Here is a 25,128-nt window from a genome sequence, read left to right on the forward strand (position 1 = left end):
AAAACTATTCTAGAAATCTACTGTGCTATTTTTTTCTGCAAACAAGTGGCAAGGGCTGTCCTCGGTCTAATTTTGGTTTCGTGAATGGTGAATAATCCTATAATTGGTGAGAAGCCATCTAGCACTCCGCTTGTAGGCCTTCGGTCAATTTCGCACATCATCGACACGTAGCCCTACATCCCAATCATCCGTGTAACTGTGTAAGGATTTACGGGCACGTACACCAAGGACCGCTGCATCAGCCATCCTAAAAAAATCAGAGCCAATGCCACACAACCATTGGCCATTGCCGAGGCGTCGCTTTTCATGGCGTGGCGCACGACAAAAGAGTTGCATCTCCCGAGCAAATCAAGTCCCAACGGCCGTTCCGCGGGCACGTAGAGGCGAGCTATCCTGCCATACCTCTTTCGGGCGCCAACCAACCGTGTGGTTCTCCCGCTGCGCCTGCCTGCTGCGGCAGCATCCGCGTGCGGCCCCTGTTGCCTTCGCGGAGCCGCAAGGCGGGCAGGCACCAACGGCGCGGCGCACGAGTGATGCATGGGGTTGCGGGGCGACCAGCACGGAGACGTTTCCTGTTCCAACGACCGGCACCACACGCGGCCTGCAGCCTCAGATGCTCGGAACCGGCAAGCCAGGTGCCCAGGCCAGGTGGTGCTCGGCTGCTCGCCGTCCTGGGGCGCGAGCGCGAACGTTCGGGCGAGGCGGAGCATGTGCCGGCACGTGAACGCGGGCCGCCTCGGCGTTCCAGTTCAGGGCTTCAGGCAACCTTGGTGCCGCCGGTCCGTCGCATGGCGTCTCGTTGTCGAATAATAGCCGGGGAAGTCGCGTCACATGATTGGGCGGCTTGGCTGCTTCTGCTCGAGCGCGTCCTTGCTTTCGGTTCCGCGCGCGATGGCGTTGCGATCACCTGTCACACATCACCCTTCCGGTCCTCAGGGCGCCACTCGGTTGAATTCTTCCAAGCTCGACGCCTCCATCGGGTGCGCCGGTCCAGGCGGAGGATGGCAACGGCTGGATGGACGAGGGGATCAAGTGGCTGGGAAGAAAGATGCTCGAATCGACGGCTGGATGGACTCACAGGTCACGAATAGTTGAGTACACAATAATGGCAAGTTGCGTCTTGGATGTTGCCACTACCATCACTTTACAGATCGCCCCTTCCCATGTGATGCAGTAAGTGTCGATGAGCTGATGCACGGTACAGTCACCGCTGCTGTTGGCTCTCGCCATCAGATTGCCGATCAGATGGGCAATATCGCTTACTGCTAGTGTCAGGAAAAGAACCCAAAACGGCGCCATGGCGTTCACGAGTCCACGACAAGAAAGTGGCAAGTGGCGAAGCCCAACAAGTCCACGAGAAAATTGCACAAGCGACGCGGCGACCACTGAGCCCTGACTACTTGCGAAGTAATAGTTGCGAAAACCACCAAACTACTTGCGAAGTAATAGTTCAGGCTTCAAGGCGTCGTGGAGGCTCCGAATTCGGCTTTTCAGGTATTCGCCGTCCGACATCAGTATTGCCCATGTTGACGACTACCATACAGCGCAGGTTGCTTCTGCTTACAATGGCCACGACACGTCAGTGCACAGTGTACTGCATATACATTGCGACAGCAGTAAATATGATAGTGATGGCCAACCATGTATAACTTGTGATAACATGACCTAACATTTCAAGTTTCATACACTGGTGCATCTTGTAAATTTATACATTTGTACGAGCTTGTAACGGATTAGCTAAAATTGTGCAACACAGTGTAGATGAGCGTACAAGACTATCAAAAATTTATACATATGCTTATGTACCTACTGTCAAAGCAAAATAAACTTCCTATTACCGTAGAAACTAGTTCAGAAATGATGAGTTTCCCCTCCAGGGTACAATGTACTAACTTGCCAGAGAACAAGGGAAGACAACCCCATCCGTTGTACGAATTCCACCTGCAGGTTAAGGTATTTCCATTAATTGGCCAAGGTAAGACAGATAGCAGTATGATATGTCAAAATTGCAGCTAAAAGCAACGAGTAATGCATTTGATACTGGGACATGAAATTCCTAGCATTTACAAATGCCACTTTACAAAATATTTCAAGTTTACAAGAATATCAATCAAGAGTTATTTACAGGTAATCAGCTTTAAACACGGTACTAAAGACCAAAAAAACAACTTGTTACACATAATTGGTATATGCTTTACAATGTTAGAGTGCAGCGCATACTTACAGTAAGGCGAAGAATGCACACTAAACTCCGCTGCAACAAACTAATGATACAACAATATGGTGCTTTTTTGTTTCACAGCACAAAAAGCTGCCATAGCCTGTTGGGTATTGCTCTAAGGGGGGAAAACCTGAATAATTCTATTTACATTAGATTCCCCGTGCTTTTCTCCATCTAACCGTATGTGTTCAATTCACACAAGGCTAAACTGCCACATTCAATTTCAATTCGTATCATTTAACATTCATGACAACGGTCCATTTTGCAATGTCAGATCAGAAACAGACAAAAGCTGCTCCTCCAAGACATTAAGAAGATCGAGGTACCCTCTGAATACATCATGCGACTGCAAGTTGATTGCAAGCTTGTTAGAGACACTTAAAAAGTTAATAAACACAACAAAACAAGCACCATTTGGCTGCTAACCTGTAGAGTAATGCTATATGCTTTCCACAATCGCAAATCATGCCGAAAGAGATCCACCAAAACCTAAGGAAACATAAATACAGCAAGGATGAGTACTTTTGCTTAACCAAATAATTGGCAGCAAAAGAAAACCTTCTAAATAATTGCACCTTCAAAAAATAAATAAAACAAATAAAATGCTATTTTCGCATATCAGTGTACCAATGCTATTTTCACATATCAGTGTACCATCCAGACTTATCTGATCACATGAACAATGTCAAGTACATCAATTTGGATTAAGTAGCTTGGCCGTTTTGTAATCATATAGCTGCTTAAAATTTTCCAATTTTGGCAACTTCTAGAACACAAGGACCTTATTTGCAGAAGCTGGCATTTGTCATCTAGAAGCTTGCAGGGGATGCTTTCACATGTCAAAGTGTCCTGCTACAAGTTCTCTCTTTTAAAAAAAATGGCATGTAGATAGTCTGTAATTTGATATCTAATTTTGCTATGCAAGTTCGTTGCATTAGATGAATTATTCAGGGGTTGTTTGGATGAGCGGTATTTCTTTGGGAAAATCTGCTCAAATCCAAACTTTTCCAAAGAAATACCCCTAAATCCCTAATCCAAACAGGGCCGCACTGGTATGAAAAAACCAGCAATCACAATAAAGATAGTGCACAGATAGCATATGATTGGATCAATTTGAAGCAATTCGTAGCACCACAGGCACCAATACTGCCTGCTTCTGCTGCTACCGACCTCCATCAAATTGTCACTCCTGTCTCCACCTCAACCCCAACTCCTCCCCGATTACATCGACTGAATTCTGGTCTTTAGTAACCAAAAAAAAAACTAGTCCAGGTAGAAAAGCCAGCAACAGATTTATTTCATGAATACAACAACAAAGCCTTTTGTCCCAAGCAAGTTGGGGTAGTCCTAAAAAAAAGCAAGTTAGGGTAGGTTTATTTCATGAATAATGTATTAAAAACATTAGCACATGTACAAGAATTGTTAACCATGTAAAAATCATAGAACTATGCAAATTTTACCTCTGCACGTCGCAATAAAGTAGCTAGCACCACGATCCATTCCTTAAACTTGACTGAACACATATGGGCTAGAAGGAACTCAGCATCAAGCCGGCTTTGAAGTGTATCCATTTGGAGCTGTCATCAGAATACCAACATGTAAATGGGAAATCAGATTCAAGAAAAGTAGAGGGAAACCAAAAACAGTTCCTTTTGGTCTGGGGCATGTAAATCCACCAAAGTACAACAAACTTACAATATGCATCTGCCCTCTTTAATAATGTAAGGTAGACAGATTCCTTTTACGGTTCCACGATTTTAAGTGATTAGCTGGAGTAAGCATCTTAGTGTGTAACAAACACACATTCACAAGGACAAAATTTGCTCAGGTTCATATTACATTATGATGTGCACTTAATTCTGTAGATTCAAGCGTTACTAAATAGAGTAGAAACCAGCCCTCTTGGAGTTCACTGGCGTCCGCCTCGCCGAGGAACGCCTGCGCTCGCGGTTCATCAAGGTGGACTGTTGTCGACGCCGACGTGGTGTCGTCGTTCAACGCGCAGACCTACACCATCAGTAGCGCAGGCTCGTAGTCGTCCTCCTGCACGAGGTGCGCCTAACCTCGCTTGGGCTGGTGGCAATCACGAGCCCAGTGACCGATACGTCCGCAATTGCGGCAGACGTCGCGGTCGTTGTTTTGGGCAGCGTTCTTGCCATCAGCCGCGCCCTTTTTGCGCGAGCCACGAGAGCGGTGATTCTTGTCGTCGCCTTTGGCAGGCAGCGACCCCCCCTCGCTAGCTCGCCTTTCCTTCTGACGCGCAAGCCACTGCTCCTCAGTGAGCAGCAGCTTGCCATCGAATGTCGATAGCAGCACCTGGTCCGGGTTGAGGCGGTCCTCCGCCGCCTTGAATCGTCTCGTGACCTCCTCGATCGTCAGCGTTGAGATGTCGAGGAGCGTCTCGGTGGAGAGCGCGATCTGCGCGAACTTGGGCGGGACAACCCGCAGGTATTTGGCCACGACCTTGGCATCGTCGACCAGATCACCGAGTACCTCCAGCTGGTGGACAATCCCGGTGAGGCGCATGGCGAAGTCGTCGATTGACTCGCCGTCGCGGAAGGAGATCGCCTCGTAATCCTTCCTCACCTTCTGGGCAGTTGCCTTGCAAGAGCGCTCGGAGCCGACAGGCATCGTCTTGATCGCGTTCCAGGCCTCCTTCGTCGTCTTCTTCGCAAGGGAGGTGATCATCTGCGGCGGGACTGCGCGAAAGATGGCCTTCATTGCCAACCTGTCGTCGACCCTGTCCACGTCGCCCTTGTCTACGGGCCTCCCAGAGGCCGCGGGCTTCAAGCATCACCTCCATTATCACCGACCACTCGGCGTAGTTGTGCTTGGTGAGCAACAGGTACGCGCCTCCGACATCTCTCACCACGCGCTGTACCACAGGCGCAGGAGCTGTAGAAGGGCCATCTTCACCCGCCATGACACCCTACTGATACCAATTGAAAGGCCTACAGCCTCACAGATAGCCCAGGAACTCACCCAAGACACACGTACACTAGCAGTAGTATTTTTTTGGTGCTGCAATAGCTTACTGCCTTTTCTGTATTTTTCTCTGTTTATACACTGCTGACCACTACAAAAATCTCTGGTTCAAACAGCTAATAACTACATCAATTACTGCTTTAATTGGCCATTATTCTCCCTAATCTATTAGCTGGAAATCCCTGGTTCAAACAGCTAATAACTACAGCCAATACTGTTTTAATTGGCTATTATTCTTCCTAATCTGCTAGCTGAAAATCTACACACATCAAGGCTTATTGCTAACATTAGCGGCTACAGGTTTTATTAGATGACGTTTTAAATGGGATTGTGTTGAGAACTGAGTGTTAGCTCAGTTGGTAGAGCCTCCAGTTGAGAGGTTGCCCACCCGGGCTCGAACCCGGGTGCTCGTAAAAAGTGGGTACCTCCCTGAGAATTGATTTCAATGAGCTTCCTAGCCAGCCAAGGTTCTCCCCTCCTTTAAGACGAAGCCCAGGGGGATGTCTTCTCCCAATAGTAGAGTTTTTCTTTTTAAATGGGATGGTGTTATATGATTATATTACAATGAGATGCAACTGTTCGCAATTAATGTTTCTAATAGATGAAAAAGGCAATACTATACCCTTGATAGCGGATCATCTTCTGCCCAATTCAAACATACAACGGCCACATCGTGTGATTCTATAATTCTTAGCATCTTCCCATTCTGCAATCAGCAATCCCTTCAGTTATAAATGCATAAATCGGTAAATTAAGACAAAAGTAACAAGTAGATTTTGATAACATGAGAGATTATTTTGATTTCAAGAGTAATTGAAAATGGCAAATTGGGCAGAACTCAAAACATAAAATAGGTCCGGTACTCAAACTTGAGCTGCAATATGAAGAATAATAACAATTCTAATTTTGACTTCAATATGATAAACTTGCAATAGACTGCAAATTGGAAACTGTGCTCAATGGAAAAAGGAAACAATGGGAAATATGCCCTTTGTCTGAGTAAAGTGTATTAATCACCTCTATCTCAGAATGTTGCACTAGAAGAAAAAATTTGGGTAAACTTCTCCCAAGTTATTTTTCCGGTACTTTCAGCTTATGACAAGAAAATTATGCACTAGAAGATGGTCACAGAAAACATTAAAAATTACCTAATGACTAATCCTGGATGAGGCAGTAGATTTGTAGATTCCTTTTCAAAATACATTAGTCTTTTAAATAAACACTTTTATCAGCTATAGAATGCCAGAATGGACACCATAACGTACCTAGATTAAAGAGCTTATAGTCGCAAGAAACTAGTAAATATAAAATCCTATACTTTATTATTGACATAGACTATCCCATCCATTAAATCCAGAGGGGATCAGCCTTTAGAGTCAAATAGATTAAATTATAGGCAGCAGGTGGCAGGATGAGAGCAGACCATGCAATCTTCACAGAGGATGCAAAAGACAGAGAGAACATCATGAAAAAAAGGAGTATGTTTCAGGAAAATATAATATATTAAAGGTAAGATCTTGAGAGTCCATATAGATGAAGAAGCAGTAGCTGACACAAGGGCCTCAAGTGTATGCGGCCAGATGAACCAGCTGTTGGAATACACAGTCGGAAATGCCCGCACACAAGTCTGGTGTCTTTAAGGCGTGCTTTCACATGTCTGATGTCTCTATATACAAACATAGTTGGGCCAGTGGTCCATGGAGCATGTGCCCCAATTGTCTCTTAATAGTTCCACTTGTGAAGGCTAGTTAGGGTGAATGTCAAAATGAGAACTGAGGCACTAGCAAATTATTAAGAGAAAATAGGCACTGGATAAGGTTTTTATGAAGTATAACAAATGTTCAACACAGACAACAAAAGGCGTCAAAAATTTGTATTCACCGTCAACATTCACACCTCATGGTCATGCAAAAGAACCAAACCATCTTCTGAGCCAAGGGCTAATATTTTACCATCAGGGCTCCAGCATATAGATGTTATGCACTTCCCTGAAAATTATAAATATTTTAGTTCTCACTGGCATAATTACTTTAGCTACGAAGCAAAATAGTATACATAAAGGTGCACTTAAAACGTACATAATTAGAGAATCGGCAAGACGCACAAGACACATGCTTCTTTGGACAAGCAAAATAAGAAGAAATGTTAACTACTAGCTACTCTTCTACTTTAATCTATATGATAAGGAAAAAAATTGTGACAAATTTACAATGAAAATAGAAACATGTGCAACAAATGTTTCTCTCTTTTGTAATAGGTTCATATTACACCCTTCAAATGATAGATTGGTGGCACGCATAATGTGGCAAAAAAGTTGCCACATCAGGACGCATAGCCAAACTACATCAGGATGTAATTTAACCTGGTTTGGAAGGATCAGGAGGTAAAAAAAACTGGTGTCGTATTTCAGGGGTTTAAGCAGACTAACTGGAAAGTTCCAAGGCGGCAAAATGGACTATTCCTTAAAAAATGAGCATCATGGGGTGGGAGGGTAGCAACCAGGAGAAATAGTCCATAGCCTTTGCCAATTGAAGCGATGGAGGAGAACCTTGGAGTCATCAGTAACCATAGCAAGCAGATCCTTCTCTGGATTCCACTCTGCCATTTTTATCTTCAAGTAGTGAAACATGGGTATGTCAGGGTCGAGTGCCACGTGTAGCATAAATCAAGAAATAGTGACAAAGAAATAATGGAAATATGAATTCTGCTGCATCATTTCTGGAATATAGAAATACACACACAGCGATAAAAAAGTGAAATTCAGTGTCAGCAAATGTCTGATCTGTGCACTTTCTATTTACTTCCCTATTGCTTGAGTGATGACACTGAATATGAACAGGATAAGAAGAGAAATGAGATGGGTTAATCATGACGAAGTGCTAAAAAAGTAGCAATCGCTGAAGCGAATTTGTGAACAACATTTTGCTTCTAAGCTGAAGTCGGTGAACATGATGGTACTTATTTCCGCACATCAGTAAAATGCCACCTCCCCACTCATGCAGAGGTCGCACGAATCAATTTCCGCTAAACCCCAGCAACAACCCTCTCAGCCACTCTCAGCCACACTCATTAGTGACAGTAGGAACCGATCTAGCCCTCCAAGGAATTTCAACGAACGGCTGGCACGCGCACAAGGGGCGGCAACCCCTGACCCGCACGATTCACCGTGAGCCAGCTATTACCCTGGATCAAAGAGCCGGAGCACTACTTCGCAGCCTCAGCGCAGGTTAGATCGATTGGTTAAGCATCGAGACGAGTTCGCGCAGCGTTTGCATGGGCAGAGAGGAGAGAGGCTGGAGAGGGAGCGGAGACAATACATGTAAAGGGATGGCCTTGTCGAACTGGAGCTGGAACGTCGCCGCCGCCGCCGCCGCCTCCATCTGTTCCTCTGCCATGATTGGTGTCTGAGGCCGGTGGGATTTTGGGGAAGTTTTTTGAGCGGGCGCGAAGGGAGAACGAACATACGTTTTTTCAGAATTTTTTTAAGAGTTAGATTTCTACAACTACAACATACTCCTACATTTTTTTAGAATTTATTATGACTATTTTGACAATGTTTTGAATTTTAACAATAATAGAATGTAATGTTTTTTATTTTTTAACCTATCATTTATTAGAAGGACGATACTTTTTTTAAAAAAAAGTGATACCTTACTGCTGCCGCTCTTGTAATAGTAATCTATTTTTACAAATTTTTTAAACGGCCATCTAGTTTTATAATTTTATAATTTTTGAAATATATAAAAAAACATCCCCTCCATGACACATGCAGCTTGGCAACTGCATCGCAAAACTGGCGCTCACACTCTGACGCCGGCCTAGCTGCTTGGTTATTTCATTAACAGCTCAGACAGCTGGCTTAACATCTCCCTCTCCTCTCAAAAGCAGGCTTAACAGCTCAGAGTGCGCACGTAGCAACTTCTATCAGGGAGTCGCATCGACTAGACGCCCGCGCAGTGCAAGAGACGGAAGCACTGTGAATGGCAACAGTGACATACAGCTCAGGGAAATGGCTGGCACCTGGGCTTGATACATTACTGAACGCGCGTGGATCACAAGTGTACAAACAAACCGCCAATCTGCATATTATCGCAGTAATCACGAAATAAATTATTAGCACGCCCATTCAGTCAGATACATTCTCAAGAAAACGGAAGGAAATATCATCTCCGTTTCAGGAATGAGAAAAGGGAGGGATATAAGATGACAAACACTCAACGTACAAAAATATGGCAAAATGCACATTCAGGTTCGAACTCCAGCTCCATATAATGATTCAAGTATTCCAAAACATCAAAACTAGGGAGAACTAAACAGGATTCTCAAATAGACAGTTCAACTTGCTAAATCTTGACCTGAATAGACCCTTACAAGGATTTTCAGAGCTCAAAAAACTCTAGCAGATAAGCACGATCCTTCACACCTTGAAATTATCTGCGTTGGATGAGACATGACATTAGCGATGGATCAAACAGAAAGCTGTGAATTGTTAATCACAAAAAAAAAACTCTGAATGGGGAATTACATTAAATATTTCAGCAACATAACTTATGCACAAAGTATTAATTACGCTGAGAAGTGATCATCAGACTAGTACATCATTCTGAGGCATTCGGACTCTATAGTCTAAAGCAATATTCTATAGCCCTAAAGGAAAAACATACTAACTCTGTTCAGAAAAGCATACTAACTCAGGAACTGGGCTTTGTTCACTACATAGCACAAACAAGGCAAATTGAGTTTTATGATGGAAACAGTACTACCAGAAATATGCCTATGAAATGTTCAAATGACATTACCTACCAAATATTTTGGCCAAATGTGCCAAGAATTTAAGAATTTAGAGAGAATATTGAAAGGGCTCAGATTGATGTCAATTTAATTACAAGCTTACAGCAATCATATTAGCGTTGAAATAGCTGTGAGGTCTCTTTTTCCGAATAGTATGTGTGCCAACATTACAGTTCTATCAATATGCTACGGACAGATTTGCTTCATAAAAGCAAGGTTGGATAACTCAATCAGTGGTGCACACAAGTCCAAAGACGAGCAACAAATCCTTAATTGGTCAGGGCGCGACCACAATAAACAAGTACAGCACTACTAACAAAACAAAGACATTTGTAAACAAGACACTGCTACATGCCATCCAATGGGCATAGGATGGCATTGTATGATTTTGTTTGACAACAAGTTCAACCACACATATGTACAAGGCACAACTGTCAGCCAAAAAAGAAACAATTATCTCATTTCCACCCTTACAACCCCATACAAGTTGAACAAGAATGGCATCCCACACGAGATTGTTTAGATGTTTGATCAACGGATCAAGAATTAGAACATTCAAATATAACCATCTATTAGACCCAAGCTAACCATTGATGAATAACCGACTATTTACTTTAACAGAGAATCCATTCAGCAACAGCCCATTCTGTGACGCTTGGAGGGCAGAAGCAGCATACTCGACAATGCCTAGCAGTACGTTGAGTAGAATGCAATCGATACTAACCTTTAGATGCTGCTGGGGTACATGAAGACCCTGACCTTGCGACCCTGCAACAAATCAAACACCGCAACAGAATTAGCCCGGAACACAGAATGCATGGCACGAACAAGAGGACTGAGACCGTGCTACGAACGGACAAGGCTAGGGCGACCCAGCTTACCATGGACTCTGGCGGCAGGTTGGACTTGAACTTGGTGCGGACGACGCCGGAGTTGCCGTGTGGGCGGGTGACCTTGCCCCAGATGCAGCGGTAGTGTGTGCCGCTGGTCTTGGTCTTGGCCTTGTAGATGTAGGCCATCCGCTTGCCGCAGTACCACGCCACGTCCTCCTTGGTGTTCACCCCCTCGATCTGCACCAGCGACGTGGTTTCGTACTGGTTCGACTTCGACCTGCATCACGCCCAGCACACTCCATTAATCACATCGCACGGAAAAACGACCGAATCTTACCTCCGATCGGCCGGAGAGAGAGCTCACCTCTTGTATCCGAGGATGGTGCCGCGCACGTAGAGCCTCACGCGCTGCCCCGTGCGTCCCTTCACCATCTCGCCGCCGCCGCTGCTCCTGCCGCCGGAGACGAGAGCTCGGAGATGGAGTTCGGAGGAGACGGCGCGACCGGGTAGCGGAGAAACCCTAGCGGGCGGCGCTAGTGGCGATTAAGTATTCCCCTCCTTCGAAAGTGGACGGCCTGGATTGGGTCACTGACATATAGACGGATACGATGGATTTTAGTGGTGCCACTCGTGTCACTGCGGATGCGGTGGGCTAGGGTTTACGTCCATTTTTATAATGGGCTGGATTATTTAGAAGGCTTCGGTGACCACGTCGCTAAGATGGGCCAAGTAGGGCTAGTCGTGTCTAAGTGGGCTCGAATAAGCCATATGCCCCTAAAACGACGATACCTTTAGGCTAGGGTTGTCAAAGAGCTCAGTGGGCTTGTCCGTCAGGCTCGAGTTCAATAAAAGATTAAGTATGAGCTCAGTTTGAGTTCGATAACGGAAGCAACTTTAATAAAGCTTTTAATATGTCTTGTCATCTTTGTTGGTTGTTTTGATATAGTAATCTAGATAGGTTTGAGGATGATTAATCTATTTCGATCTTTGTAATGTCTTTTTAGTAGCTTTAAAGATACCTTAAGATTGTATAGACTAAGTAGAATATTAAATTTAAATAAACATCGTAATAATCATTAACTCGAGCCTTGGCCTAGACTCGAGTTCAACTCTTTTTAAGATCGAGCTGAGATTAAATCAAGCTTAGGACGAGTAGTTAGAACGAGTTGAACTCGGTATTTTTTTTACAGTCCTAGGCCCATGTGTGTGATTAAGATCGGCATTGCTACAGGTCAACTTCTGGATATCTCCTTCCTCGGATCCTGCTCACTTGAGATCTACGCAATAAATTGAAGAGCTCAATCAGCTCCCGAGAAGAAGAATGCAACGATACGAGCTGACCAAATACAGATTCCAGCCCACGCTGTGGTAAAAAAGAAAAAAGCTGTATCGACAGCTTTCAAAGACTTTCGATGTGCACGCAGGACTCAGCATATAGTGAGTCAGGATATATTTTTATTTTTAGTGGATTTTAGTAAACTTAGTTTTTTTTAATAAAGTTGCACAGACTAAATTACTGTTATAGCCCGTTTATTTTTTAAGATGGATCCGCCTCTGTTTAGTGCTGCCGAGTTTATAAATTGACCACACTTAGAACCCCTCTTACTAAGTACGTACATTACCTCCTACTTGAGCAAGTCTAAAAGGCCCGATAAGCTGTGAGCCTACTAGTACCAGCTAATCAGCCCTGCCCTGAGTAACTAGACCACGATGAAGCTTCCATCGTTTCCTTCCTCTCCTAATTCCTTTGCTCGGGTACTCCCATCTCCTAGCATCCCTCTCTTCCTCCTACCCGTGCTCCTCGTCGCGGTCATCTATTTGGTCGTCTTCCCCAACGACTTCAAGATCCAGGAGGTGATGTTTGGGTCATCGTGCAGCAACAGCGGCACCCTGGCGTCGGCCAAACTCGCGGGGGGCTACACTGCGGAGCCGCCCGTTGGCCTGCGCGTGTTACTCGGCGTGCTCACCCGCCCGGACACGTACGAGCGGCGCGCGCTCCTGCGGCTCGCCTACTCCCTCCAGCCGCCGCCCGTCGGCGCGGTCGTCGACGTCCGCTTCGTCTTCTGCAACCTCGACAAGGAGGAGGACCGCGTGCTGGTGGCGCTCGAGATCATCGCCTATGGCGACATCGTCGTGCTCAACTGCACGGAGAACATGGACGGCGGCAAGACCTACGAGTATTTCTCCACCATCCCGCGGCTGTTCGCCGAGGAGCCCTACGACTACGTCGGCAAGACCGACGACGACACCTACTACCGCCTGGCCGCGCTCGCCGACACGCTGCGGACCAAGGCGCGGCGCGACATGTACCACGGCTACCTGTCGCCATGCCACTGGATGCCCGAGAAGCAGTACATGTCCGGCATGGGGTACATCGTGTCGTGGGACATCGCGGAGTGGATCTCGGCGACGGAGGAGCTGCGGAACGACCATGACGGGCCGGAGGACCGCGTGTTCGGGGGGTGGCTGCGGAAGGGAGGCCGGTATAAGAACGTGTACAACGAGGAGCCGAGGATGTACGACTACTGGGACAGGGAGATGCCGGACGAGGTAATCTGCTTCCGGCACGAGCTCATGGCGGACACGGTGGCGGTGCACAAGCTCAAGGACCGCCTCAGGTGGGCGCGCACTCTCAAGTTCTTCAACGCCACCCAGGGGCTCAAGCCTTCCAAGATGTACCACGTAGACTTGCATTCCAATATGTACGACCATGTAGGATTGTAAATGTTGACCCTCGCTACTAGCTATCTCCTGCATGCGTGTCCTTGGCAGAGGCTGCACGTACGTAATTGCTTGTAACCATGGTATGCATCAGCCACTACTTCGAACAGCCTCATTTGTCTATTTCGGAACGAACACAGATAGAACAACTATCATCTGCGTCGATTCTAATTGGAAACTTAACCGGCACAGACGATTTTTCCCCGAGCAATTCGGGGGGAGGGAGTCCCCAACTTATTAATTGAGAACTTTTACAGTACACCTAAATGAGTGCATACCGTCCATTTTTTTAATCCAGTGGCTTAGATTGAGCCAATAATACTCTATCGCCCATCAGTATCATGGGTATCATTAAAGAGTATCATGGGTATCATAAGGGTAGAATTGGAAAAAAAAACTATGATAAATTTGTAAATTATATGTTTAATTAGGGAAGATCAAAATGTTAGTTTATTCTTCGGATAAGCTTTCACTTATTCTGTTCATTTCATTTACTAGGGTTTCCACCCTCTGTCGGTCAGTCGATGATAGGTGACGAAGGTCGGAAGTTCGATCAGTCAATGGCGTAATTACCCATAAGGGTATGAAGATAATTACAATAATATCTACTAAAATAGACGGTTGGATCATAACAATGATACTCTCCATCATCTAGTATCATGGTGTACTGTAAAGGTTCTCTATTAATTTCATTCGAAAGGGTCCACTAGGCGCGAAAGAATACATACACGAGATCGTTGCAGCTCAATTACAAGGTCTTCCCCGCATGCCGGGGGAGAATTACATGGGGAGGGCAGCAAAAACATGATCGCGCTATTGATCTAGATGCAGCTTACCAGTAGCGTCCTTGTACCTGTGACGCCATATATCCATGACGTGCAGTATGGCACGGAGGATGATGGTGCTAGCATCGTCATCCTTCGAATTGAACACCAGTCTGGCATTACAGATACACCATGGGATGACTACAATCACATCCGGCCACACGAACCGCGTCAGGTGCGTACGGAGCCAGGGACTGCTTCGATGAAGCTTCCATGGCACAGACGATTAAATTATCGGTGCCGATTTGAGTCTTAAACCGACATTTACAATATTATCATCTTCCTGGGTGGCATTGTATAAGCAGGCTGAGCGACATCCAGAATAACGCCCAGCATCGAGAGAGCCCGCAAAATTTTCTGCGTGGAGCCGAACTGTGCGAAGTGCGACTTCCAGCATAGAAGGGGCGTGGTAACATTAGTACGATGCACTGTGATCATCAACCGATGAATCCGCCTAGAGCCAATAGTAGCAAGTGCGGGCCTTGCTGCTGGTTGCCTATCCTATGAAGCTGCACCTGCTCGACTGATGGAGCTCGAAGCGCTCCTGTGTTGCATGAGCTGTATGGATGAGATCGTATGCGGACCCGACGACTCGGCCTGCGGCTAGAGCACACTCGCCGAGCATGCTTCAAGTTGGCATGCGGGCTATAAGTTGCGGGGCAGAGTCAAATGGGCTCCTCATTACTCAAGTGACACAGCTAGCCTGCAACTGTCGCCACGGCTCCACGCCTCGCTCCCCGATGGTCCCCGGCTCCACGCCTCCCTCCTCGACGGTCTCCGGCTCCAGCGCAAACGCAGCCAACGGTGATGTTGAGCCCATGCGCGGCATGCAAGATCCCCTGCCACCACCGCATGCTTGCACCTTGATTCCCTCCCACCGTGCCACAAAAGTCCACTACCGCCCATGGCATCCTTGGCTCCAAGAACGTCGTTCGTCAAACTCCTCTAGACTTGTCTGACAATCATGATTCTGCAGACAAGTGAAGTGACATTGTTGTTGTCGTTATCCATCTCGCTGCCGCTGCCACAATCTGTATGCGTGCATGCAAGCATGAGGCCAAAGCCATTGCCGTCTGTTAGACACAGGAATCGTCGGAGGAGCATCGGGTGGATGCGGTGCTCATCACGGTGTACGAGGCAAACTTCGCGCATTCGGGAACTGTCTACAACTGCACTAGCAAAAACAAGCTGGGGTGGTCGGCACTTGAAACAGCAACCACCATGGTTGGTGTTTCAAATACCGACCACTTTTGGTTAGTTCACTGGTATGTAATTCTATTGTACTAAATCTTTTTCATTTCCGTTGCAAATGCAACCAGCGGTGGTGCTGAGCCCATGCACAAGGTGCAAGATCCCCGACGAGGCGCCGCTTCGTGCCTGTGCCTTGATTCCTTCCCACCGTGCCACATAAAGTCCACCATCGCTCACGGTGTCTTCGGCTCCAGGAATGTCATTCATTAAACTCCTCCAATCTTATATGATAATCGTGATTCTACAGACAGGTGAAGTGACATTGTCGCAGTCATTGTCCATCTCGCTGCTGTTGTCGCAATCTATATGCACGCAGGCAAGCATGAGGTTGAAGCCATTGCCATCGACCAGACACAAGAATTGTCGGAGGAGCATCAGGCGAATGCGATGCTCATCACGGTGTACAAGGCAAACTTCGTGCATACGGGAACCGTTTACGGTTGCGCCGACAAAAGCAGGTCAGGGTGGTTGGCATTTGAAACACCGACCACCATCGGTGTTTCAAATACCAGCCACCTTTGATTAGTTCTCTGTTATGCAATTCTACTGCAATACTTAATCTTTTTCATTTCCGCCGCAAATGCAGCCAGTATAGTGCTGAACCCGTGTGTAGCATGCAAGATCTCTCACTGCCACCGTCGCCGCTGCATGCTTGCGCCTTGATTCCCTCTCAGCATGCCACACAAGTCCACCATCGCCCATGGCATCTTTGGCTCCAGGAACGTCGTTCGCCAAACTCTTCCAGACTTGTCTGACAATCGCGATTCTGAAGACAAGTGAAGTGGTGTTGCTGCCATCATTGTCCATCTTGTCGTCGCTACTGCAATCTGTCATCGACCAGACATCGGAATCTTTGAAGGAGCATCGGACGGATGCAATGCTCATCATGGTGTACGAGGCAAACTTCGTGCAACCGAGAAATGTCTACGGCTACACCAGCAGAAGCATGTCAAGGTGGCCGACATTTGAAACACCGACCACCATGGTCGGTGTTTCAAATGTCGACCACCTTTGATTAGTTATCTGTTACGCAATTCTACTATACTACTTAATCTTTTTCATTTCTGCTGCAAACACAACCAGCGGTGGTGCTGAGCCCGTGCGCGACGTGCAAGATCCCCCCCCCCACGCCGTCATTGCGTGCTTGCGCATTGATTCCCTCCCACCTTGCCACACAAGTCCACCATCGCCCACGACGTCTTCGACTATAGGAACGTCGCTCGTCAAACTCCTCCAGACTTGTCCGACAATCGCAATTCTGCAGACAAGTGAAGTGGCACTACTGTCATCGTTGTCCATCTCACCACATGTGAGGAACTGTCCAAATAGTATTCTAATTAAACATTAAGTTGATTATTTATACAATCATGACTACAGTGATTAACCATAATATCATTCTGGTAGTCCTGACATGTGTTTTGTACCCAAGATCAAAACACACGTCTTTCCAATATATACACACAACAAAGTATAGTAAAGAGCAAGTAATTAACATTATATTATAAGTTCTTAAGCATTAATAATTTATAATAATTTACAGCAAAAAAGAGTTAAGAGGGCAATAAAAAGATCAACTCCTAGACATAAAGAAACTACGCAGTGGAAGATAAACTGCCATATTCTAAATACTACTATGTATCTGATGACTATTCTACCATATCAAAATTGTTATTTACAATATACTACAAAATACAGTATATAATACCTTTCTAAACCCTAGGTCGCATATAATATAATTATTGTTATGCCGTTAAACCCTAGATCTAGTGGTGTTTTAATTACTAATAAAAACATAAGTAAAAAAAAATACCGGAAAACGAGATCTAAAATCCGCAGATCAAAAACAGTAGAGCTTCGTCGCGCTGCCTCCCTCTTCTCTTCCTCTCCTCTCCTCTTCCTTTCTTTTTTTTTTCTAGATTAAAATGGATATTTTAGCTTATTTTTGGTCATTTTATAGTGGTGGAAGGGGGTGGGGGGGGGCCGCTAACCGCATTTTGAGAGTGCGGTAAGGGTGGCGGGCGTGGTGTGAGTCCTACCCGCTCTCTGAAAGAGCGTTAAGGGGTGGCGGACGTACAGCACTTTCAGATGACGGTAAATATATATTTCTGTAAATTTTGTCATCAGGAGTCTATTTATTTAAATATCTGTTATAAAAAATATAAAAATAAAAAAGTCGTCTGGTCGTGGGATAAGTGGGTCGTAACAAGCCATGTGTTATGTGACGCTTTTCGGCCCATTTTGGTGATGCATTAGTTCGAGATTAACCGAGCCCAGCCTCCAAAGTAAGTTAAGCTCAGCAGCCCCACACACACAGAGACAAAAAAAAAGCTAACAGTGGGTCAAAGAAATTTCTAACAGCTAAGAAAACCCTCAGCATTGGTGCTGGTCAACTGCTGAACGTTCTCCTCATCAGATCCTGCTCGCTTCCGATCTACGCAGTAAATGCAGTACAAGATCTTACTTAGCTTCCGATAAGAATAACGTCCAATCCTGCTCGCTTCCGATAGCAGTTGCCGGCCAATATGATAATAGAAGTCGGCCTGCCAGCCCACTACTTTCCAAAAGCTAAAATTCAATTATGTGTGTTCTAAAATAGGCCTGCTAGGCCGTATACTGAATCTTATTTTTTTAAAAACTGTATACTATATCGCCCCTCATCAGATCCTGCTCGCTTCCGATCTACGCAGTAAATGCTGTACAAGATCTTACTTAGCTTCCGATAACAATAATACTAATGCAGCCAGACGAGCTGACCCGATTCAGATTTAAGCCATTATAATTTATAAGGGTCGCATGTTGCTGCAAAAAACGCAGTATCAGGACAACCCAAGACTTCGATTTGCAACCCGGGGTAGTTTAATTACAACCAACTGCTGCAAGTTTAAGGATTAACCATTCCACTAAGCACAGTACAAGCCCTACTTAAGCAGTGAGCTTAGCACCAGCTACTCAGTCCTGAGTACCTAGATTAAGCTAGAGAGCTAGCCACGATGGAAACTCCTTCTCCTTCCTTTGCTCGAGTGCTTCCGTCCCGTGCCATCCCTCTGTTCCTCCTCCCCTTCCTCCTTGTAGTCATCTACTTGGTCGTCTTCTCCAACGACTTCAAGCTCCATGAGGTGTTCGGGTCATCAGCATGCAACAACGGCACCACGACGTCGGTCCAGCTTGCCGACGCCTACACCGCGAAGCCGCCCGTTGACCTGCGCGTGTTCCTCGGCGTGGTCACCCGCCCGGACTTTTACGAGCGGCGCGCACTCCTGCGGCTCGCCTACTCCCTCCAGCCGCCGCCCGCCCGCGCGGTCATCGACGTCCGCTTCGTCTTCTGCAACCTCGACAAGGAGGAGGACCGCGTGCTGGTGGCGCTCGAGATCATCGCCCACGATGACATCTTGGTGCTCAACTGCACGGAGAACATGGACGGCGGCAAGACCTACGAGTACTTCTCCACCATCCCACGGCTGTTCGCCGACGAGCCCTACGACTACGTCGGCAAGACCGACGACGATACCTACTACCGCCTGGCCGCGCTCGCCGACACGCTGCGGAACAAACCGCGGCACGACCTGTACCACGGGTTCCTGACGCCGTGCCACCAGAACCTCGCGTGGCAGTACATGTCCGGCATGGGGTACATCGTGTCGTGGGACATCGCGGCGTGGATCTCGGCGACGGAGGAGCTCCGGAACGACCATGACGGGTGGGAGGACGCCGTGTTCGCGGGGTGGCTGCGGAAGGGAGGCAGGTTTAAGAACGTGTACGGCGAGGAGCCGAGGATGTACGACTACTTGGACAGGGAGATGCCGGACGGTGTGATATGCTTCCGGCACGAACTCATGGCGGACACGGTGGCCGTGCACAAGCTCAAGGACCGCCTCAAGTGGGCGCGCACGCTCAAGTTCTTCAACGCCACCCAGGGGTTCAAGCCTTCCAAGATGTACCATGTAGACTTGTACAACTTGTATCGCGTGTAGACTTGTAAATGAAGTTGTACTATTTTCTGCATGCATACATGGCTACGCGGTGGAATTTTATATTTTGACCCTTTTTAAAAATATATTCTACAAATAGACATTTGCAAAAAAAAATATCAAAATGAACCTTTTTATAGGATGTCATGATATCTAGCGCGAGCGCCGTTGTTTAGTAGCATGGTACTATGATAATTACTATCGAGATAGCTGCTACTTATGATCTTCTATGTTAAACTTATAATATCATATGTTGCAGCTAACATAACTCCAATTGCTTACTATTTAACAATAACACTGCACTATTTAATAATAACGTCAACAAAAAAATTTTAGACATTGCTTACTATAGATCCATACGTAGAAAAAGTAAAAAAGACAAAAATCTAAAAATTCCACGGGATGCGCGCATGTCCTTGATGGACACTGCACGTATACTTGCGTAGAGCAAGTTAGCTTGGGTGGTCGTGCGCTAGCTGTTTTTACCATGGTGCATTCGGCAATAGCTAGAGTGTTGTTTTATGTGAAGAGCCTTGAAATGGACGGCAAATCCCGGAGTGTGCTTTTCATACATCACGGGTCGAGCTGCTAGCTCCCGCTTGCCGTTGAATGCGTGATGAGATTCGTGTGCACTGTATATGAGTGCCTTTTGGCTGTGCGCCCATGTGCAGCGCACGAATCTTAGTGCACATCTAATGGCAATAAACATGGGCATGTGCCCTTAAGGGCGGTTTTTATTTCCCTGAAACTTATTTGTATATATACGTGCGTCCATCAAGCATACGCTATGTATCGAGAGGCCAATTAGCAGATGGGAACACTTGCAAGTGATGATGCACAGCGTAGGCATCGCCTCTAGGGAATAAATTAGTTACTCATCTGTCAAAAATGTATTGCCATCTTGTAACGCAAAATGTTACTTCATGTTCTCCACCACACAGTGGACTGATCTGGACCATTCACTCTCCATCGAATGGGTACGGACGACCGATACTGGCTCGACTGGATTGATTGGATGGGCGCATGCAGTCCCGCTTTACGGTAAACTCTAAACTGAGAGAACTTAGCTTCGAGATCGTCGTCAGCTCACCTCGAGGTGAAAGGACAACTAAGGCCAAGGCCCAAGATCAAGGAGGCCCGTGGCGCTCGAGATCATCGTAACTGAGGCCAAGGCCCAAGATCAAGGAGGCACGGCGCGGAAATGTGAAAGAGCATATCGTGGTGCACTGCACGGAGAACATTTTTTAGACGTAGGAAGCTTTATTTCAGTATATAAAATAATATTCTGATCTACTCCCTCTTGTTGCAAATATAGGTCGTTTTAGCCTCCTCAACTATTCTCTAAATATAAGTCATTCTCGAACTTCTATGTATTTTTTTCTCTTTTATTCCCGTCTTGCCATTGTTTAATAAATGCTACCACTCTCACAAATAAATGAGTTATCTTTTCCAATGCAGAATAAATAAAGGGCAACAAGGTCATTTGATCTACTTTCTTAATCCTTGTGCATAAGTCTAAAACGATCTATATTTGCAATCGAAGGGAGTATGTACCAAGTGTATACACGTAGTCAATACAAAAGAAAATTGAAAAAAACCCGTCCCCTCTCCAGCGAGAGGGCAAGATCCCGGTGCCTCTTGTAAAGGTTGGGGCAACCGGACACAAGAAAACACAAAAAATGATCCCGCCATGACAACAGAGGTAAATCTCTTAAGCCAATTACTCCCGAAGAAAATATGATGCTTCCGATGTCAAACTAAGGGTCATCATCAATTGCATTGCAACAATGAGCCGGTATGCTACAAATGTAAAAAGATCGGTCACATGGCAATTGATTGTCAGAATAATAATAGAAAGATTCGGATGTTTGGCTTTGGCGTTGATCATGGATTTTACTCCATTAAAATTGGAACTAACAAGAAACGCATAATCTTTAACTCGGTTCTGATTATGGTGCTTCAAGGAGAAGCGTTTATGGATAAATTGGAAGAGGAGTTGAAGTTTATGATAGACCTCAAATGGGATTGAAATGTTCGGAATTTAGACACAAATGAATTTGTGGCTTTTTTTTTCCAACAAAGAAGCTTTAAAAACCATGGCCATAATGAATTATGTAGAATTGTGAACTTTAGAGGTCAAAATTTTCAAATATGATAGAGACCCGGTTGTGATCAATATGTTGCAAACTGTGTGGATCAAGATATTTGGTGTTCCATCTTATGCTAAGGAGGAGGAGGTGATCAAGGAGATTGCTTCCATTGTAGCTGAACCTTTGGTGGTCGATGAATTGAGCTTAATTAGAGAAGACCATGTCAGAGTTAAAGCAAATTGTCTGGACTCTTACAAAATCAGACACTTTGTTAGAATTTATTTTGATAGGGAAGGTCACGATATCAAGTTTGGGACCGAAGGTCTATATGTGAAAGGTCCCAAGGAGGGACCTAAACCTGATACACCCAAATATGACGATTTAGATGAAGATGAGAGTGAATTTGATGACTCCTCTTTTTGGGAAGGTGATGAAACTAGATTGAACAAGACACTCAAAAAAGCAGACAAGCAAATTGAACACAAACCAAAGGAAAAAAAAAGATAGTCAGGAGGCTATGCAAGTCCTACCTCTTGCTTTATTTGACCCCAAGGTAGGGGTAACTATATCTTGTGCAGAACATGTGTTGCTAAGGGACAAACAACATCCATATCTTGCCACCAAGAAACTTCAAGATCATCAAACACTAGCAACCAAGGGCTGCTTGCAAACCTCTCAGATGATATCTTTAAATCTGATTATTCTCAGCTGTTGCTTGGCTTCAAGGATGAGGAGCTGAAGGATGATCCTTCCTCTGTCCTTATGCAAGAAAAGGAGGGGGGGGGGGGCTAAGCCATGAGGAGTGACATGAAAATATTGTCACTCAAGCTAGCTTGGTTCAGTCAGAAAATGATAACTCACAGGCAAAGGTAAATGACAAGATGGAAATTGAGACTCCTGATGGATACATGTTGGTTCATAGCATTGAGGGGTAGTACTACTTGGAGGCTAGCAAATGGCCTACGCTTATGAGCCCTGGAGATTACACTGAGCGTGGGGAAGATGACAATGCTACTAGCAAGGAGGCTGGTCTAACAATCAATGACAAGGAGAACAACAAGGGGGAGGCCTCCATGGAGGAGACTCTCCTTGATAATTTTGACAAGGGCACTAGTTTGGCCTTGTCATCTGATTCTAAAATGGGAGCTGGAGCAGGGTGGTCTATTTGTAAGGAGCAAGTGAAAAGAAGAGTTAGAGGGGGCAAATCTACTGTCGCAACCAGATTCAGCAAAAGTGTCCCTTGTGATGGAGTTCCCATCCAAGAGAAGGTCGTAACAGATTGAGAGTCAAAAATCTGGTGAAAAAGGTATTTTTTCTAACAACCCTTTATTGTTTTGAATAATACTTCTGATGCTTATGCTATCAATGTCATTAACAAACTTGACTTACAAGTAGAGAATCCTATAGAATTGATTTATACCTTTAGAGCAGAATAAATGGCGAGAGCAGTCATAGCGGAGACTAACTACAAGGAGTATTTAGCTAAGTTAGTAGATAAAACCTCCTCTCATGGTGAGGGAGACAATGCAGTTGAGTCTATGGAGGTTATTGATAACTTTGCTAGAATCACAAAAAATAAAGATATTATTCTGAAACGCAGTTGAGTCATTGAAGGTCAAAGAATCACGAAAGGATAAACAGGCTAAGAAGCCTGTAAAAGGCAAGAGAAAAAATGAAGACATTATTTTTAAATGTTAGAGGTTTGGGCAAACCATCCAGAAGAAACACAAGTTAGAGAATACATCGGTCAAGAAAATTTGGATGTTGTGGGGCTACAAGAAACTATTAAGAGTGACTTCATTAGCAAGGAGCTAGTTGAGATCGGTGGACATAGCTCTTTTACTTGGCAATGGTTGCCGACTAGGGGGCACTCAGGGGGATTCTCATGGGTGTTCGAGATGACATCATAGAGATAGAGGACGTCTATAAGTGGTAATTATTCTATTAAGATGGTCCTGAGAAACAAGGACTCTAACTTTAGGTGGAACCTGGTGACGGTGTATGGGCCAGTGGACCACAGTTGGTCTCAACACTTCCTTCAAGAGCTGAGTTCCTATTGCGAGTGTGAGCCCCTGCATATTGTGATGGGGTGACTTCAACTTAATAAGATCTGCTACAGACAAAAATAATGGGATTGTGAATTATCATTTGATTGAGATCATACTTTTATTGGTAATTGGAAACTAAAGGAAATACACAGAGCTAGGGGTCAATTCACATGGACAAACAAATAGGAAAATCCTGTGATGGCCAACCTAGACAGAATTTTGGTCACCACTGATTGGGAGGAAAGGTTCCCCCTTTGTAGTGCATGGAGCATTACCAGGATCGGTTCTGATCATAGTCTCATCATTCTGGATTCTGGAGAGCAAATTGAGGGGCCCAAAATACTTATATTTTGAGAAGCAATGGATGCTTCAACTAGGGTTCAAATAGCTGTTTGAAGGGAAATGGATTTCCTTCAAAGACAGAATGCCCGAGACAATCTACTCCCTGGACTACTGGCATGGCTGCTTGGTTAGAAACAAAAAATTTCTTGCCGGCCTGAGCAGACAAATAACTGGCTTAAATAAAGCATAGAAGAATCATCTCACCCAGGAGCTGAAAGGTTTAGATGCCAAAGCAGATAGAGATGGCTTAGCCACTGAGGAATGGAAAACCAGATGTCAAATTGAGCAAGAATTAGAAAAAATATATCTCATGGAAGATATGTACTGGCAGAGGAGAGATGGACAAGACTGGATTCTTCATGCTAACTCGAATTCCAAATTTTTCCACCTTTGTGCCAATGAAAGGAAAAGGAAAAATAATATCATGGAGCTACATACAGAAACAGGAGTAGTGAGGAAACAAGGGGACATCATGAAAACATATTGTACTGTTCTACAAACATCTCTTTGGCTCCCATCCGGATAGCAGAATCCACTTAAAACACAACTTGTAGTGTCTGAATGAATAGATTTCCCTTATAGACAAGGAGTCTTTGGAACACCCTTTTGAGAGAGAGGATTTGGATAAGGCAATCCAATCCATGGAGGTTAATTTAGCACTGGCCCTAATAGGTTTAGTGTCATATTTTTCAGAAATTTTGGCACGCTATCAAGGGTGAGATGAATGTCATGCCGAAGGACTTCAATGATGGTAATTTGGATATTAAGAGACTTAACTATGGGGTTATAACTCTGATTCGAAAAATAAAGGAGGCCGACAATATTAAGCAATATAGACCTATATGCCTTCTAAATGTAGACTACAAAGCCTTCATCAAGATGAAGACAGATAGATTGAGCCCGGTCGTGGGCAGGGTGATTGATGAGTGTCAATCGACCTTTATCAAAGGGAGAAATATTTTAGAATGAGTGATCATTGTACATGAAACCCTAAACAAGTTTAGGCACTCTAAAAAGTAGGGACTCCTTCTCAAGATATTCTTTTAAAAGGTCT

General features: G+C 45.2%; 4 protein-coding genes across 5 annotated transcripts; 2 read left to right on the plus strand and 2 right to left on the minus strand.

Moving 5' to 3' along the window:
* Window positions 1–1,646: 1,646 nt before the first annotated feature.
* LOC133921059 (anaphase-promoting complex subunit 4-like) lies at window positions 1,647–8,708 on the minus strand. Of its 2 annotated transcripts, none has more exons than XM_062365774.1 (7): window positions 8,524–8,708; window positions 7,706–7,817; window positions 7,103–7,194; window positions 5,829–5,912; window positions 3,682–3,798; window positions 2,648–2,710; window positions 1,647–1,941 (listed from the first exon to the last, which is right to left on the minus strand). In XM_062365774.1, the coding sequence occupies exons 1-7, from the start codon at window positions 8,599–8,601 to the stop codon at window positions 1,852–1,854; spliced, it is 636 nt and encodes a 211-aa protein (XP_062221758.1). In that variant the 5' UTR covers window positions 8,602–8,708; the 3' UTR covers window positions 1,647–1,851. The 2 variants fall into 2 exon arrangements, with proteins under 2 accessions (XP_062221758.1, XP_062221757.1); XM_062365773.1 differs by lacking the exon at window positions 1,647–1,941 and adding an exon at window positions 2,151–2,567.
* A 742-nt stretch (window positions 8,709–9,450) lies between these two features.
* On the minus strand, window positions 9,451–11,355 carry LOC133921060 (large ribosomal subunit protein eL33w-like). The gene is made up of 4 exons (XM_062365776.1): window positions 11,195–11,355; window positions 10,879–11,107; window positions 10,722–10,765; window positions 9,451–9,640 (listed from the first exon to the last, which is right to left on the minus strand). Exons 1-3 carry the CDS (start codon window positions 11,260–11,262, stop codon window positions 10,724–10,726), a joined length of 339 nt encoding a protein of 112 aa, XP_062221760.1. The 5' UTR covers window positions 11,263–11,355; the 3' UTR covers window positions 9,451–9,640; window positions 10,722–10,723.
* Window positions 11,356–12,473: 1,118 nt separating this feature from the next.
* LOC133920342 (beta-1,3-galactosyltransferase pvg3-like) lies at window positions 12,474–13,652 on the plus strand. The gene has a single exon (XM_062364955.1). It carries the CDS (start codon window positions 12,541–12,543, stop codon window positions 13,552–13,554), a length of 1,014 nt encoding a protein of 337 aa, XP_062220939.1. The 5' UTR covers window positions 12,474–12,540; the 3' UTR covers window positions 13,555–13,652.
* A 4,945-nt stretch (window positions 13,653–18,597) lies between these two features.
* On the plus strand, window positions 18,598–19,597 carry LOC133920343 (uncharacterized). The gene has a single exon (XM_062364956.1). It carries the CDS (start codon window positions 18,617–18,619, stop codon window positions 19,595–19,597), a length of 981 nt encoding a protein of 326 aa, XP_062220940.1. The 5' UTR covers window positions 18,598–18,616.
* Window positions 19,598–25,128: the final 5,531 nt, after the last annotated feature.

The sequence above is a fragment of the Phragmites australis genome, chromosome 6 (assembly GCF_958298935.1).
Source record: "Phragmites australis chromosome 6, lpPhrAust1.1, whole genome shotgun sequence".
In the NCBI taxonomy this organism is placed as follows: domain Eukaryota; kingdom Viridiplantae; phylum Streptophyta; class Magnoliopsida; order Poales; family Poaceae; genus Phragmites; species Phragmites australis.

Coding starts and splice junctions, on each gene's coding strand:
- LOC133921059 (XM_062365773.1), bottom strand. CDS start 8,601: ATGGCAGAGGAACAGATGGAGGCGGCGGCGGCGGCGGCGACGTTCCAG. Junction 7,818..8,523: donor ACAAGGCCATCCCTTTACAT/GTATTGTCTCCG, acceptor CACTACTTGAAG/ATAAAAATGGCAGAGTGGAA. Junction 5,913..7,102: donor TTCTTTTGCATGACCATGAG/GTGTGAATGTTG, acceptor TGCTGATTGCAG/AATGGGAAGATGCTAAGAAT.
- LOC133921060 (XM_062365776.1), bottom strand. CDS start 11,262: ATGGTGAAGGGACGCACGGGGCAGCGCGTGAGGCTCTACGTGCGCGGC. Junction 11,108..11,194: donor ACCATCCTCGGATACAAGAG/GTGAGCTCTCTC, acceptor GGCGTGATGCAG/GTCGAAGTCGAACCAGTACG. Junction 10,766..10,878: donor ACCTGCCGCCAGAGTCCATG/GTAAGCTGGGTC, acceptor GATTTGTTGCAG/GGTCGCAAGGTCAGGGTCTT.
- LOC133920342 (XM_062364955.1), top strand. CDS start 12,541: ATGAAGCTTCCATCGTTTCCTTCCTCTCCTAATTCCTTTGCTCGGGTA.
- LOC133920343 (XM_062364956.1), top strand. CDS start 18,617: ATGGAAACTCCTTCTCCTTCCTTTGCTCGAGTGCTTCCGTCCCGTGCC.